This window comes from Pseudophryne corroboree, chromosome 10 (genome assembly GCF_028390025.1).
Source record: "Pseudophryne corroboree isolate aPseCor3 chromosome 10, aPseCor3.hap2, whole genome shotgun sequence".
NCBI lineage: Eukaryota > Metazoa > Chordata > Amphibia > Anura > Myobatrachidae > Pseudophryne > Pseudophryne corroboree.
The window spans coordinates 345976897-345994230 of record NC_086453.1 but is presented as its reverse complement, the minus strand read 5'-3'; the positions used below and the strand labels follow the sequence as shown (position 1 = coordinate 345994230).

General features: G+C 45.9%; 1 protein-coding gene across 4 annotated transcripts in view; it reads right to left on the bottom strand.

Moving 5' to 3' along the window:
- The window catches only part of ARHGAP32 (Rho GTPase activating protein 32), a 423313-nt gene that overhangs the window by 41470 nt on the left and 364509 nt on the right, over window positions 1-17334 (bottom strand). For all 4 annotated transcript variants that reach the window (XM_063943652.1, XM_063943650.1, XM_063943651.1 and 1 more), the window contains 6 exons: window positions 11718-11804; window positions 3463-3600; window positions 2797-2889; window positions 2463-2585; window positions 2161-2238; window positions 1137-1218 (listed from right to left, as the gene is read on the bottom strand). In XM_063943652.1, the coding sequence (XP_063799722.1) occupies window positions 1137-1218; window positions 2161-2238; window positions 2463-2585; window positions 2797-2889; window positions 3463-3600; window positions 11718-11804 (601 nt within the window). The remainder of the gene's footprint in view (window positions 1-1136; window positions 1219-2160; window positions 2239-2462; window positions 2586-2796; window positions 2890-3462; window positions 3601-11717; window positions 11805-17334) is intronic.

The window sequence follows — 17334 nt, the reverse complement described above, 5'->3', positions numbered from 1 at the left end:
AATCCCCAGTCATATGTAGAGGTCATGTCCTGTTTCACCCCAACTGACTTCATAGTTCTTTATCAAACCAGCAATTTATAGCCCACAGGCCTTAGAGTCACACTGATCAGTGCCCTGTCCTCGCTGGCATCACTGCCCTGCCCGTCATCGCAGGACGGGCGATAATCTGTACTCTGCTATGGACGCAGCAACTCCAACCACTTTCCTCAGCCTCTACCCTACTCGCATCTGCTCCATGTTCTCTTGTGGTTCCTTTCGTATGTTACTGTGTTGTCACTGTGTAATACGTCCACGCTTCATGGAAAAACTCATTTTCACGGAATATTGCAGTTGTAAGTTTAAGATCCTTTGTAAATAAAACGTTAAGTTATTTTGTCTGGTTTTATTTCTCCTTTATTAATGTGTTTCCAATAAGGAGATGGTGCAGTGGTTAGCATTACTGCCTCACAGCACTGAGGTCATGGGTTTGATTCCCACAATGGCCCTAACTGTGTGGAGTTTGTATATTCTCTCCATACTTGCGCGGGTTTCATCGCACAATCCAAAAATACTGGTAGATTAATTGGCACCCCCAAAAAAATTAACCCTAGTGCGTGTACGTGGGCAGACTAGATGGGCCAAGTGGTTCTTATTTGCCAAATTCTATGTGCCTATGATGAACAGTTTTAGATATTGTGCAGAACATATAAAATGTGTTTACATTCCCAGTGTATACGAGTAGGGGTCCGTCGGTGCACAGAATGGTGGATTGGGAAGGGAGAATGGTCATTATACTATCACATGACCATACCACCATGTCACTCACCCGCAATGTCAGTCCCCAATACTGGTGCCAGTGATGGCCTTTACATGGGAGGTGCAGTGTAACATCAGATCATTTATTACCCTTACAAAGTACTGTATATGTTCATATGTAAAGCAGAGATCACATGGGTGACAGGACTCAAGTTAGTGATACTGTGACCTGGGGCCAGAATACATAAACCAGCGTGACACTACAGCACACACACATACACAGAGCACACCTACTGGTTGTGTTAGACTGACTGAAGACAGGACAGTGATGGACATCTTATGTTACAGAACAGGGACCCGCATGTCATAGGAGACATGTTCCATACACACCCATCACTCACCTGGTTTTGGCACGGAGTTGGTCATGGATTGGGGAACTTTATCATTGATTAATTCGACACATTCACTAGGAAAAAAGCCGACCTGGGGGAGACAGAACATGTCAGGCTAGCGTGTACTATCTTCCCGTGTCACACTGCACATGCTAAAACGCTCCTAGCAGCTCTCTATTCATATCATTGTATGTCTGACAGCATCTTCTCCGTGTTATATATGGGTTGGTACTGGTTGCCTACATTTGTGATATGGGGATGCGGTTGGGATCCTGACAGAAGACTGACAGCAGGATCCCGACGGATTCTGGAGGCAAGTATAGGGACTAGGGGGAGGGTTAGGGTTAGGCTGAGGAGTGGGGGAGGTTGGGGTTAGGCTGCGGGGGTGGGTTAGGATAACGTTGCAGGAGGGGTGGGTGTAGGGAGCAGGGTGAAATATTTACCCGGAAGCCGTCGGTATTCTGGCCATTGGGAATTTGTAACCAAACCGTTCAGGGTGGTGTTTCCATGGCATAGAGACTACACAAAGGGGGGGAATTCAAATGTTTGAAAAGTCAGTTGGGAGTCTGTTTTTTTACTATCTAATAGACAGGAATAAACAGGCACCCAACCGACTTTTCAAACATTTGAATTCCCCCCTATGTGTCTCACAGTGTTCTCTCACTGCACGTTGCCCAGAAACAGCCATACAGATACTGTTCCCCATAACTCACTTACCGCACTGTAAGTGGTACAGGATTCCTACCTACCAGATATTGATGCACTTCATCAGGCTCATGTCAGTCTTTAATATCAGATGGCCAGTGGTATATCAAGCAGTAAGTACACTCTACTCCAGTGATGGCTAACCTTGACACTCCAGCTGTTGTTGATCTACACATCCCAGCATGCCCTGCTACAGTTTTGCTATTTGGCCATGCTAAAACTGATGCAGGGCATGCTGGGATGTGAAGTTCAACAACAGCTGGAGTGTCAAGGTTAGCCATCACTGCTCTACTCTACGTCAGGAGGACAGAGGTAGTTTTGTTCTCACCTGGAATCCATGCTTTCCCCTCCACCACGTGGTCAGCTCTTTCGGTGGCATGTCTATGACAGAAACGATGTCTCCCACCTGCAGAACATTGAAAAGGAGTTCTTTATAATAAGACAATGATCAGGTCTCAGCAGCAATATCTATAGCAGGACAGAGCTTGTCACAGTAATCACAGACAGGATAAAGAGCAGCCCATTAGCAGACAGGATCACAGCCAGGTTTCGCTCTTGTGGACGGTGAGTGGTAAAAAGCAGACACTGATTACAATCTGTCTGTGTCCCCCCCCCTCGTGGTAACCTTACCTCAAAGGACAGCTCATCGGGGGCCTGCGCATTGTATCGTTTGATAACGTGAGCAGCAGCGATGGCTGGAACATTGATGGACGATTCTTCGTGCACAAGCAAATGGTTTCCTTTATTATCGATCTAGTAAAGACAGTCACAGCAGTTACTGGGTATGTTGAGCAGACGTTTTGCCTGTAATGTCTAACACGTGATACGGGGGTCTGATGTGAGGTAAAACAATGGGCCGTCACCGCTGACCCTGACTATCCTTCAGCTGCACACAGACAGACAAATAATCTGCTTTTACATAAATGATTTCCATGTGTTAGTCTGGGAGTCTCAGGTTTCATACCTCCATCCACGTCAGGGCTGGTCCACAGTTGATCTTGTTACCGGCGATGGCCGACAGGCGTGACAGGTACGCCATCAGCATCTGTGTGACCAGCTGAGATAAAACAAATCAGAGATCACATAACACGTACACACAGGATCACAGAGGGCTGCTGGTGTGCCACTAGCACCTGAGAGGTCTCTCCATAGCCTGTGTCCCCCCCTCACACTCAGACTGTAACCCGGGAATGTCCGCTCTATTCACATCACTGCCGGCTCACGCTTGCCATGTTTTGTTAGACGGTGTTGTGTTTACCAAGTGCACCTGCGCTCGATGTGCGAGACACGGGACTTCCTATAGCAACAAAAGGCACACGCCCTCCTGACATTTAACAGAGAATGGTCATTTTCTGACAAAGAAAGCTAAATTTATCATCTGTGCAAATTAAAAGCAGGTCCTTGGAAACGAGTGTTAGTTCTGCAGACAGGTGAGGAAGGCTAGCGAACTGGTTTACATTAGGAATGACTGCACAGCTATCAGGCCACAGTTCCCTATAGTGATGATATTGGCCTTTCCCAGTCACGGCTGCCCATGAAATGTAACTAGAGATCTCTCCTTTATAAAGTGAATATGCTACATCACACAGGCATGTTATAGGAGGAGGAGCTTTTCTCCCCTGGGCCTCACCTCGGGGCTGTCCTTCACGGAGTCGGAACGGGGCAGCTCTGAGAGCTGAGAGAAGCGGCGGTCATATATACATAGATGGAGGTGTTTGTCCAGCACCCGGAAATCTTCATAACTCCGTTTAACTATCCAGCTGCGGCCCTGTAGGGATGATGGGGTATAAATCATTCATCTGTGGTACCAATGTTAAAACTCTTAACCACTCTCTCATCTGAACCTGCTACCTGCATGGGATGTAAAAACATCCGAGGTGACGTCATTTCTACACCGGCTCTGTCTGAAGCAATGCACCAAACGGCGCGGCCTTGATATCAGAGCGCAGGAGAGTGTGTGACACATTAGATTATAGTCAGGATAAGTAAGCAGCAGAGCTGATCTTGGTGCAGGAACGATGTGAGATAGGGCTGCTGAAATCAGCACAGCTGACAGGCAGCCAGAGTAAGAATCAGCAGGCTTAGATAGATTCCACATCAATACGCCCAGAAGACGTCACACACAGAGACAGCTGGAAAGCCAGGGAACAGGGAGAGGAGGGACAAGTAAACAGGTTTAGCTGCTCCGTAAACGCATCGGGAGAGATGAGTGGGAGATATAGAGTAACGCAGTGGTTCCGATACCATTTCTCTATGTGATCACATCTGCTTATCTGTACAATTCTACAATGCTGACTGGTTCCTGTGAGCAGAGTAACGGTTCTCTGTATATGGAGGGAATGTGTACAATCATTCTTGCACACACTAGTGGAATGCTATAGCTGCCGCTATTCATGTTAAAAGTAAGTGTGTATTACATGTGCCCGGATAGTGAGCGCAGTACTACGTAGCCTAAGTGTAAACCATAATAAGCAAAGCGCTGTGTATGGAAGGCGGGGGTCAGTGTGATATATGAGCAGGGATACTGCTAACTGTGGCATCCAGTGAGATACTTGTTAGGCCAATGCCATACCCAGCAATTATCCCACAGGACCAGTCTCGCCCATTGTCTTGTTTCTGTGGCCACAAACGGCGATTTACTGGTACTGACAAGTGTGTGGCAGCATAACTGCTACATACACTACACACATGTACATCCAGAATCAGGGTAGGCTGATCAGGAACCGGGAATCATTGTGTTGCTTTAGGCTGTTTTACAATCTAGAATGCAACTTCCAAAACTCAGCCCTGTCTGACATTTCCATTACTCTATATAGTAACAGTGGAGTACACTGCAGTCAGTATACCAACTCCACAATATAGACTAATGGAGGCCTATAAGGAGTGACCGCACATTGCTCTATATAGTAAATGTGGAGTACACTGCAGTCAGTATACCAACTCCACAATATAGACTAATGGAGGCCTATAAGGAGTGACCGCACATTGCTCTATATAGTAACAGTGGAGTACACTGCAGTCAGTATACCAACTCCACAATATAGACTAATGGAGGCCTATAAGGAGTGACCGCACATTGCTCTATATAGTAACAGTGGAGTACACTGCAGTCAGTATACCAACTCCACAATATAGACTAATGGAGGCCTATAAGGAGTGACCGCACATTGCTCTATATAGTAACAGTGGAGTACACTGCAGTCAGTATACCAACTCCACAATATATACTAATGGAGGCCTATAAGGAGTGACCGCACATTGCTCTATATAGTAACAGTGGAGTACACTGCAGTCAGTATACCAACTCCACAATATAGACTAATGGAGGCCTATAAGGAGTGACTGCACATTGCTCTATATAGTAACAGTGGAGTACACTGCAGTCAGTACCAACTCCACAATATAGACTAATGGAGGCCTATAAGGAGTGACCGCACATTGCTCTATATAGTAACAGTGGAGTACACTGCAGTCAGTACCAACTCCACAATATAGACTAATGGAGGACTATTAGGAGTGACTGCACATTGCTCCATGCTACGCCTCTGCCCAACCCTTGCAGCCGATAATGGGAGCATGCTGGAGAACGATAGTGGGTGTGGAGGATGCCTCTGTATCTGCCAGCCGGTGAGGCTACAAAATGCAGACTCCTATACCTACAGACAAACCAGCGTTATACAGAGGCAGGATGTGGCTCCCTCGTGTGTGTGTATAAATAACACACACACACACACACACACACACACACACACACACACACACACACACACACACACATATATAAATAAGCATTTCTTCCTAATGTGATAGCAGAGTAGCACATTGGAAGGAATGAGAAGGGTATCTGACTGCATTGCACACTAGTGTCCCAGCTGGACTATGGAACCAAAGCATTTATCATATTATATGTACATACTGTACATATATATAATTTTATTGACACAGTCATCTATAATAGAAATATAATAGTTACAATCAGTGTCGGACTGGGGTATGTAGGGCCCACCAGGGGAACGCAGTGGTAGGGTCACATGTTAGGGGTGTGGTCAGTCTGCAGAGGGGGTGTGGTCTGCCACCTCATTGGTTTGACTAACCATTAGAGAGTGCAACGTCTGGGCCCCTTCATAAATATATACAGTAAATGCAGCTGCAGCATGCATGATAATGTACCAGATTAATAACAGATTATTAACAGCAGTGCACTGTAGAAAATACAGCATAGTCCAGTATAAGGTAACATATGTATAATGTAATGCACAGTCTGGAACCTGATCCTTAGAGCAGGAGGTGGGCCCCCAGGCAGTGGGGCCCACCTGTGTTTTCCCCATTACCCCTGTGGGCCAGTCCAAGCCTGGTTACAATGGAGAATGAAAGCAAGTTTACAATGATAACCATTTCATTCTGCTGCTGCCACAGGCCAGTGCACCCAGGTCAGGATGTTTCTGTAACATCCCCTGCTACGGCCATGTGATGCACTCATGCTTTCCTAGACTCTACGAATGACCTTACTTATAATGAACAAAACTAGGAGCCTTGCTTAGCCAGGCAGTGAGGTCAGGCTGCTCAAATACTCCTCCTGCTACTGCTAATACACCACGTGAGGAAATTCCCCAGCAGATAACACTATGTGGATAACAAACATTTCATCAGTAATAATGATGAGTGCTAACTAATGGCTTAGACGTATTCAGTATGTTTTACCGGCGGGCGGGATGCAGAATGCTAAGAGCCCCCTTACAGCCTCGTTGTGCTCGCCACAGGATCTATTCCCACTCTATGGGTGTTGTGGATATACACACATATATACCTGTGTAAGGTACAAATCAGGACTTACAGGCCCACAAGAGAGCTTTTACCAGAAGCAGAATCATCTCACCCGGCTACCTGCTACTTTATCACCATCATTAGCCAAGACCTATTATAGTGATGTTCTGTGACGCAGATTATCACACTGCCAACAGCGCACCTTCCCCCGCACTTACAGCACGGTATGTGCCCAGAGAACTACAGCTCTGAGACGGTACAAAATTCAAGTGTTTATATTGAAGTAAGCATGGACGTAGGTGTGCAAAATAGAAACATACATAGAAACATAGAATTTGAAGGCAGATAAGAACCACTTGGCCCATCTAGTCTGCCCCTTTATTTTATCCTTTAGGCAATCTCTACCCTTTTTGAACCTTAATTCTTTGTAAGGATATTCATATGCCTATCCCAAGCATGTTTAAATTGCTCTACAGTCTTAGCCTCTACCACCTCTGATGGGAGGCTATTCCACTTATCCACTACCCTTTCTGTGAAGTAATTTTTCCTTAAATTTCCCCTGAACCTCCCCCCCTCCAGTCTCAGTGTATGTCCTTGAGTTCTAATACTTCTCTTCCTTTGAAGAATATTTCCCTCCTGTACCTTGTTAAAACCCTTGGTATATTTGAAAGTTTCTATCATGTCCCCCCTTTCCCTTCTCTCCTCCAAACTATACATGTTAAGATCTTTTAGACTTTCCGGGTAAGTTTTGTGATGTAAGCCATGCACCATTTTAGTTGCCCTTCTTTGTACACTCTCTAATGTATTTATATCCTTCTGGAGATAGGGTCTCCAGAACTGGACACAGTATTCCAGATGAGGCCGTACCAATGACCTATACAGTGGCATTATTACTTCTTTTTTCCTGCTACTGATTCCTCTCCCTATGCAACCAAGCATCTGACTTGCCTTTCTCATTGCTTTGTTGCATTGCTTTCCTGCCTTTAAGTCGGTCATTCCGAGTTGATCGTAGCTGTGCTGAATTTAGCACAGCTACGATCATTCACACTGACATGCGGGGGGACGCCCAGCACAGGGCTAGTCCGCTCCGCATGTCAGTGCCGCCCCCCCCCCCCTCCCACAGAAGTGCAAAGGCATCGCACAGCGGCGATGCCTTTGCACTTCAAGATTAGCTCTGCTGGCCGGGAGCTGCTCATCGGTCCCCGGCCAGCAGCGGCTGCGTGTGACATCACGCAGCCGCTGCGGCCCGCACCCCGTTTGGTCCGGCCACGCCTGCATTGGCCAGACCGCTCCCACGAAACAGCCACCAAACGCCACCGTTCCGCCCAGCGATCGCCTCTGCCTGTCAATCAGGCAGAGGCGATCGCAGCCCTGCTACGGCCTTCGGCCAACTGGCATGCGCCGGCGCACTACGGCGCCAGCGCAGTAGGGACCCGTTCGCTCGGCTGCGACAAAAAGCAGTGAGCGACCGGGTCAGAATGACCCTCTAAGTCACTTGAAATAGTGACTCCTAAATCCCTTTCCTCCTCAGTAGTTTCCATTATAGTACCCTTGATACTATATTTAGCCTTTGGGTTTTTGAGACCCAAGTGCATGATTTTGCATTTTTTAGCATTAAATTGTAGTTGCCACGTTCTTGACCATTTCTCAAGCTTAGCTAGGTCATCAATCATTTGTTTTACCCCTCCCGGTGTGTCTACCCTGTTGCAAATCTTTGTATCATCTGCAAATAGGCATACTTTTCCTTCAATACCATTTGAAATGTCACCAACAAAGATATTAAAGAGAACTGGTCCAAGTACATATCCCTGGGGGACTCCACTGGTAACATTTCCCTTCATAGATTGCACTCCATTTACTACAACTGTCTGTTTGTTATCCTGCAACCAGGTTCTTATCCATTTAACTGTTTTATAATCCACCCCCACACTTTCAAGTTTATTTAGCAGTCTGCGATGTGGGACAGCATCACATGCCTGGATATGCTACATCTACAGCTCACCCTTGATCTATTATTTTCATCACAGAGTCAAACAAATCAATAAGATTTGTTTGGCATGATCTCCCACCAGTAAATCCATGCTGTTTTGGATCCTGTAAGTTGTTTGATTTAAGATATTCCACAACTCTTTTTTTTTTTTTAATACTTTTTCCATTACTTTCCCTACTACTGATGTAAGGCTTACTGGTCTGTAGTTACTTGCTTCTTCCTTGCTTCCACTTTTGTACAGTGGAACTACATTCGCTCTTTTCCAGTCCTCTGGAATGGCACCTGTATTTAGTGACTGGTTAAATTATTCTGTTAATGGTGTCACCAGCACATCTTTTAGCTATTTTAGTATCCTTGGATGTATCGCAGGACTCTGGCTAAGGGGTAATTCTCTGCCAGGGTACCTTGCATCACCAGTGCTGTATGGATTTATACGCACTTACTCCTGCGTGGACTTACACAAATATTCTCCTGTGGACTAATCTGCTATCACTGCTGTGTGGACTCAGTGATAGTTCTGCTGTGTGGACCTGTTTATCTGTAACTTCTGTGTGGAATTGCTGTGGTCCTAAATCCTCTACTGGGACTTACTATTTGGACTGCTACCTGTGTATTGTTTCGGAGCTATATTTACTTCTGTTTCCTGTGAATTATATACTCCTGCGTACGGTGAGAAATAAGCCATCACTTTGGTTTCATTGGCTCAGTGTCTGAGTGATTAGAAGAACCCTGTATCCTCACAATGTGATTACTCAAGAGGCATATGGGAGGCAGATTCATTGCATGTGCAAAATGCAAACCAATGATGAGATTGATAGTCAGCTGTGTATTATTAACGGAATGTCTACATCCCTCCCACTTAGGCTAATACTATAGTGAAATGGCGGCCCATATTACTGTGAATAAATTTCAGCAGTAGGTCAGCAGCAATAAAGCATATTTACACTGGATCTTTCCAGAGGCAAGGCAATGGATGCGTGTATTCTTTTGAACTTAGGTGGTCATTCCGAGTTGTTCGCTCGCTAGCAGTTTTTAGCAACCATGCAAATGCTATGCCGCCTCCCACTGGGAGTGTATTTTAGCTTAGCAGAAGTGTGAACGAAAGGATCACAGAGCGGCGGCAAAAATTGTTTGTGCAGTTTTAGAGTAGCTCAAAACCTACTCAGCGCTTGCGATGACTTCAGACTGTTCAGTTCCTGTTTTGACATCACAAACACGCCCTGCGTTCGCCCAGCCACGCCTGTGTTTTTTTCGAACACTCCCTGAAAACAGTCAGTTGACACCCAGAAACGCCCACTTCATGTCAATCACTGTGCGGCCAGCAGTGCGACTGAAAAGCTTCGCTAGACCTTGTGTTGTAATAGTACTTCGTTCGTTGTAACAGTACTTCGCGCTGCGCATTGCGCCGCATGCACAGAAGTGGCGTATTTTTGCCTCATCGCTGCACAGCGACCGAATGCAGCTAGCGATCAACTCAGAATGACCACCTTAGGGCTCAATTCAGATTAGTATGTAAACCCAATGGTTTATGTACTAATTAGACAGTGGGTGATGTGTTGGACCTGTTCTGTGATCATGCTCGACAGGCTGCAGCCGTTTGGGGGAGGGGGTGGTGCTGGCCAAAAAGTAGCCAAAAAGCTGTTGCCTCAGTTTTCGGGAGTGCCGTAGCCAGGACGCAGATTTCTTGGCCTCGTTTACGGAGCTGCAGCGGCCAATCGGTAAAACCCGAAGGTTACCCAGCCGGCCGATGCTCCCGCAGAGTGATCCGATGGTCCTTGGGCACAGTACTGGATCACATATGCATGCAGGAGACATCTATTTACCACAGACACCACCTGCTGCATTAGCATATGTGGCAGCGGTGCATACAGCAGCCACATCAGCCCATTCATTAATCCCTGAATTTTGTTTTTGCGTTTTTCTGTATTTTATTAGTCCGTAATAACAGTATTATACACCATACTATATGGTGTATGAATGGTATACTGTCCTTTTACTAGTACCACTATCACACATCTGCAGGCGGTATACTACTGGCCAGAGAGTAAAGGCGGTGCATATGCTACCCCTGCGCAGCTGGACACAACTTGTGTTTACGGCCAGCTCTGCGCAATTTGTCTTCCCGGGGCACATTGTGTTTTGATGTAGATGTAAATTTTATCCAACTCAACCCTTAATTTTGACATGCCATGTTTACTTAGCAACACAGTCCCTTGTTTATGTACCGAAGACAGCCAGCAAGGACCTGTAAAGATGACTGTTCTCCAAGACCAGCCAAACACACCATTACCTGTCCTAAAACTGTCACACAGGAGACACTGTTACATGAAATGTCAGACAGGAGATTTGACAATATTTCCTCTACAACACGTGCAGGCTGATTAGAGGAAGGTCACGCAGCAGGTCACAACAGATCGGAACACTTTTGGGATAATGAGCAGCCCCAGGTGCTGAAAGCACACTATGGGGGGGATGTAGCAAAGTTTGGAGAGCTCATGTCATTTTTCATACACAGCTTGTAAAGTGGCAGTTATGATTGGTTGCCCAGCTATGACTTCAGTCCCCGCAAGTATATGGTACAGCCAGCCAGATGCTCCACTATATCTCCAGATGCATCAGCCATCATCACAACACATCTGTGAGCAATGTCATTCATGAACATATCAGGTGCACACACCCGCCGGCTGACCCGTGATATATCGGCTGATATGTCGTCCAGTGTGTACCCAGCTTCACACTTACACTGAAATCTAAAGATGTTTCTGCTCGGCTCTTTAGTCACATTTAGCAGTTTTACGTATAGTAAGAGGTATTAGTAACATTTACAGGGAGGCAATGGAGAAAAGTCAGAGAAGGGAGACTGAAACGGTGCACGAGCTGCATCTTACAATCTGCCAGGAAAGACTTGAGAGGGGGAACAGGTGCAGCTCAGAGAGAAGGGACAGAGGGGATAGCAGAGTCCAGTGTTTATGTAAATAAGATGCACTGTGGATATTAGGGGGTTGGCGTCTGCGTTGTAACAGAAGGAAGAACTTGGATGATGGAGCCAGCCGTTGCGGACAAGAACTCAATTAACACAGCAAAGTACCCTTGGTCTGTACTAGGTTCTGGCCACATGGAGTAACACTTACCTGACACGCGACTTGCACCAGGAAGACCAGCTCCTTAGACTCACAGCCGTTTCTGCTCACTTCATTCTGCTCCTCAGTCAGTGTAAGCTGCAGACAGAGTCAGTGTTAGTACATGAGCTATGCTGGAATTATACTACAGCACTGCACAGTCCTGGCATTCCCCCCCATATGAAATGGCTTAACAGCACTCCTTACTAGTGTAAGCTGCAGACAGAGTCAGTGTTAGTACATGAGCTATGCTGGAATTATACTACAGCACTGTGCAGTCCTGGCATTACCCCCCATATGAAATGGCTTAGCAGCGCTCCTTACTACAGTGTAAGCTGCAGACAGAGCCAGTGTTAGTACATGAGCTATGCTGGAATTATACTACAGTCTTGGCATTCCCCCCCATATGAAATGGCTTAGCAGCGCTCCTTACTACAGTGTAAGCTGCAGACAGAGTCAGTGTTAGTACATGAGCTATGCTGGAATTATACTACAGCACTGCACAGTCCTGGCATTCCCCCCCATATGAAATGGCTTAGCAGCACTCCTTACTAGTGTAGGCTGCAGACAGAGTCAGTGTTAGTACATGAGCTATGCTGGAATTATACTACAGCCCTGCACAGTCCTGGCATTCCCCCCCATATGAAATGGTTTAGCAGCGCTCCTTACTACAGTGTAAGCTGCAGACAGAGCCAGTGTTAGTACATGAGCTATGCTGGAATTATACTACAGTCTTGGCATTCCCCCCCATATGAAATGGCTTAGCAGCGCTCCTTACTACAGTGTAAGCTGCAGACAGAGTCAGTGTTAGTACATGAGCTATGCTGGAATTATACTACAGCACTGCGCAGTCCTGGCATTCCTCCCCATATGAAATGGTTTAGCAGCGCTCCTTACTACAGTGTAAGCTGCAGACAGAGTCAGTGTTAGTACATGAGCTATGCTGGAATTATACTACAGCACTGCGCAGTCCTGGCATTCCCCCCCATATGAAATGGTTTAGCAGCGCTCCTTACTACAGTGTAAGCTGCAGACAGAGTCAGTGTTAGTACATGAGCTATGCTGGAATTATACTACAGCACTGCGCAGCCCTGGCATTCCTCCCCATATGAAATGGTTTAGCAGCGCTCCTTAGATGGACTAACACACTTTATAATCTGATCTGTGCGATAAAAATCACCAAAAAAGAGCTTTTGCCCTTTTCCATATTTCAGAACTCGAGTAATAGGGTAGCGGATATTACTATAAAACATTATTAGCGCATATCCACACTGCCGCCATAGTACACAAACATCTAATAGTAAAATAAAGTTATGTAAGATTACCAATACTACAGTCACAGTCTTGTTGGTTCCATATCACCAGCCTATCAAGCTTTTCTGGTCAAGAGCCTAAAATCATGACACCGGCTTCCGGAGCCCTTACTATTGCAGTCAATCAATGCTGGTCTTCCAGACCCTGCTGACTCCTACATGTGACTGGTTGGCTCCTGAGATTCACATTGTTTTGTACCTCTGTGTTGTTATATACTTATATAGATCAAATGCTTATTAGGAAACCAAAATAAATCCAGAATCATTTTCAGTTATGAAGACAAATGCAGTAGAGTGTCAGCTCACAGGGTTAGTGGAAAGGAAACTGTCCTTGGGCATACTGCTGGCTTATTATGAATCACACATATTATATAATTAGTGCTTAGACTGCTACGTTATATAGTGTTAGTAAGGCACTCCAGCATGAAGGGATGCGTTCAGTAATCCCATACATCTGCACCCAAGGGAGTAATTGTTGCCTTATATTTCATGCGTTATAAATTGTTTATTCAACGTTCCGTTCTAGATAGAGACATCACACAAATAGATTTGACATCTCTGTGGCTCTTGAATAAAATGCCAGTTAGAAGCATGGATGGTCTCATCACATTCTGTGCGCTCCATTAATCTCTTTCCCCGGGTTTCTGTGCTGCACATCAAATAGGCCAAACAACAGGTAGCGGTGCACAGCACTCTCCCGGCCAGGGAACAGCGAGGCAAGGCGCGGTATGTCTTATTACAGTCCACTCTCCTGCACTCCCCAGACAGTGCGCTATGACGTAAGTGGCGTCATTCCCCACATTCAAGGCACTATCCTCCTCCATAGCCTCTGGAGGGGAGGGGTGAAACGCCAGCGACTATGCATCACGTTACTGCGGCTTTTACTAGCTGGAAGGGGAAGCGCAGAGTAGACTGTACAATATTAGCCACTATAACATGGGGCTTCCGTGGTTATTAGCCATTACAATGGGACTCTGCTATGCATATGGATACAGCTTATGGACTGGCTCTTTTGTATGGTACCAAATGCAGCCCTTGTGTGTATACTGGCTACTGGAATGTGGCGTTGCCATACAGACAATGACCATACGGACGTTCAGAGCGCCAACAGAAAACACGTGGACATCGACAGCACGTAGACAAGGTCATAATAGCAACATTTCATTTCTAAAGTATCCCTAACCCTAATGCTGACACTGTAATCCTGTCGATATCATAACGGACAACACTCTTATGTCGACATTATGAATGTTGATATAAGTAACTCGCTGACTGCATGCCTGTCGTTACTATGCCCAGTAGCCACAAGAGTGGGTTACGCTTTGCACACGAGCCGCTAGTATTAGCTGCGCCTTCTGCACTAGCCACAGGCCAGGATAGGGCTCTGCCTCATGCACCGGTCTGCAGAAAGAGATCTACTTTATGTTCTGGCACTCAGCATTGGGTCTGATGTACACTGGCTTTGAATACAGCTAGGAGCCAGCTATGGATGTGGGGGTGACACAGTAGAGTATCTTAGAAACAGTCTGGACTTTGCTAGATCAGGAGTACTGTATAACCCCTACCAAGCTACACACATAACATGACAAGGATATCTACCGGTGTCATACAACATATATTGTATATGTACGTTAATACCCTAAAGCTTCTCTGCCTGGAAGACCCTCGCTCTCAGTATTATGCAAGGAGACCTAAATGAATATTGTGCAGTATCTGCCATTCACTCGTGTGCCTCATCAGCGATTGTGGGCATGGAGTCATTTCCGTCAGTGGCAGACAATTGCTTATGCCCGGTCTCCTGGCTTCTCAGTCAGCTTTTGGCTTATATGTAAACATGTTGCAATTGCAGATGTATCTTAAGGTGTGTACACACGGTGAGATATTTTCTTTCGATTTTGACTATATAGTCAAAATCGCAAGAAAAGTTAGTGCAAATCGCAAGGTGTTATGCCGCTTGCGATCCTGATTCGATCCCGATGCGTGGTCCTGCGGGTTGGCATCGCAAGAAAAGACAGACTGTGTAGGCAAGTCAATCCTTGCTAGATCGGTGTACTATCTAGTTCATCTCACATGTCAATGACATCTCACATAAGCCAAAATCGTAAGCACACATAGTCCATATAAGTTAGTCAAAATCGGTGGTGCTGGGATCCGGGGAGTTCAAGGGAAATCGCAAGTGAAAATTGGGAATAGCAAGGATCTCACCGTGTGTACACACCCTTATAGAAAATCTTCTAGAGAGAAACGGCTTTATATATCCACTGCTTACATTATTCTGTCCAATACGAAATGATTAGACAAGATGTACAGACAGTACCATATATGCCATTACGCAGATACATTGTTTTGTGATAATGCGTGCGCACAAACGCAGCAATGACCCGGAATGCAGCCTTCATGTATTAGGGGGCTATATATATGGAGGGCTAGGCTTTGGGATCACAGGATGCTGTAAAGCAACAGGGTTGCTCATACACTTTAATGGGGTATGGGTCATTAGGTCGACCACTATCCATGGTCACTAGGTCGACATGAGGTTTGTTTTTTTTTTAAAACTTTTTTGGGTATTGTTTTCTTCGTAACCGTGTCCCCTCGCCATGCTTTGGGCAAGGTTCCTCGCTCCGCTACCGTTGCGCTCGGCACAGATTACTATTCCCAATCGTAGTCCACGTGGATCGTAAAGTATGAAAAAGATAAAAAATAAATGTGAAAACCACGTCGACCAACTGACCAATAGTGGTTGACCTAATGACTGTCGACCTAAGTGTGAACCTTAATGAAGGCGCAAGGACATGGCTCTGACAGACCATTACTGGAGGTGGAAGGAACCCTGAAGGGCGGCCTTGATCTGAATGAGGGAGCCACAACTTATATCACGTCGCCTCTGACTAGGCTGGAAAATCTCACAACTTGGGACTCTCCTAACGAGTGGAAAACATTGCTCAATAATAAGAGGAAAAGCCATGAAGTACAACAGCTTGGCAAAGTCCTGTGGCAGCAATACAAGCCGCAGACAGCCAACATAGATGACACACAATATTCACGTGTAACTAGAGTAAGAAGACATTATAGCATGCATTTATACATCACTACAGGCCTGTCCACTCAATCATAGCCTTCTGATAAATAGCATTTTCTTACAGCCCGGAACAAAGCTGCAGCAGAGTGAGCTGCCTCCGTAGCTAGGGAGTACCACCCTTGTACAGCTACAAATCACTGTACTGAGAAAGCCTCATCACTCTGCTGGGTACCGCTGCAGCATAAGCTGAATCCATAGTTAGGGAGTACCACCCTTGTACAGCTACAAATCACTGTACTGAGAAAGCCTCATCACTCTGCTGGGTACCGCTGCAGCATAAACTGCCTCCATAGTTAGGGAGTACCACCCTTGTACAGCTACAAATCACTGCACTGAGAGAGCCTCATCACTCTGCTGGGTACCGCTGCAGCATAAACAGCCTCCATAGTTAGGGAGTACCACCCTTGTACAGCTACAAATCACTGTACTGAGAGAGCCTCATCACTCTGCTGGGTACCGCTGCAGCATAAACTGCCTCCATAGTTAGGGAGTACCACCCTTGTACAGCTACAAATCACTGTACTGAGAAAGCCTCATCACTCTGCTGGGTACCGCTGCAGCATAAACTGCCTCCATAGTTAGGGAGTACCACCCTTGTACAGCTACAAATCACTGTACTGAGAAAGCCTCATCACTCTGCTGGGTACCGCTGCAGCATAAACTGCCTCCATAGTTAGGGAGTACCACCCTTGTACAGCTACAAATCACTGTACTGAGATAGCCTCATCACTGCTGGTTACTCAGTGCGACTACCATATCTGGTCAGATTATTAACTTGATGCGATACCTCTTTAAGGACAACAGCCTGTGTTCCGTTATGTTTCCGGCTGATTTCATATTATAATGAATAACATGTCAGCTCTCTAGAGAATCCACAGGCCTGGAAGTGATCAGCAAATAAATATATAATAATACTTAGAAAATTTGCTGTGTTTTCAATCTACAACAAAGAGAGGGAATGTTGGAGTCGCTGTGTGAGGCTTGTAAAATGTACAATGAAACAAAGAATATCCTGTATACGCAGATACTGGAGTAGAACTGTAATGGATTCCTCCTCTGTGTCCGCTGACAATTGATCAGTGACTGGAATGAGCCGAGCATGAGAGCTATGGCAGATGTGACGGTTACTCCGATTCTCCCTCTGTGTCACTGGGAGGCCTCACACGGAGACAGCCAGTAAATGGTTTATGTTCACTGGCCAAATCTCCAACACAAATGTGTTCACACAGCTGCTGCT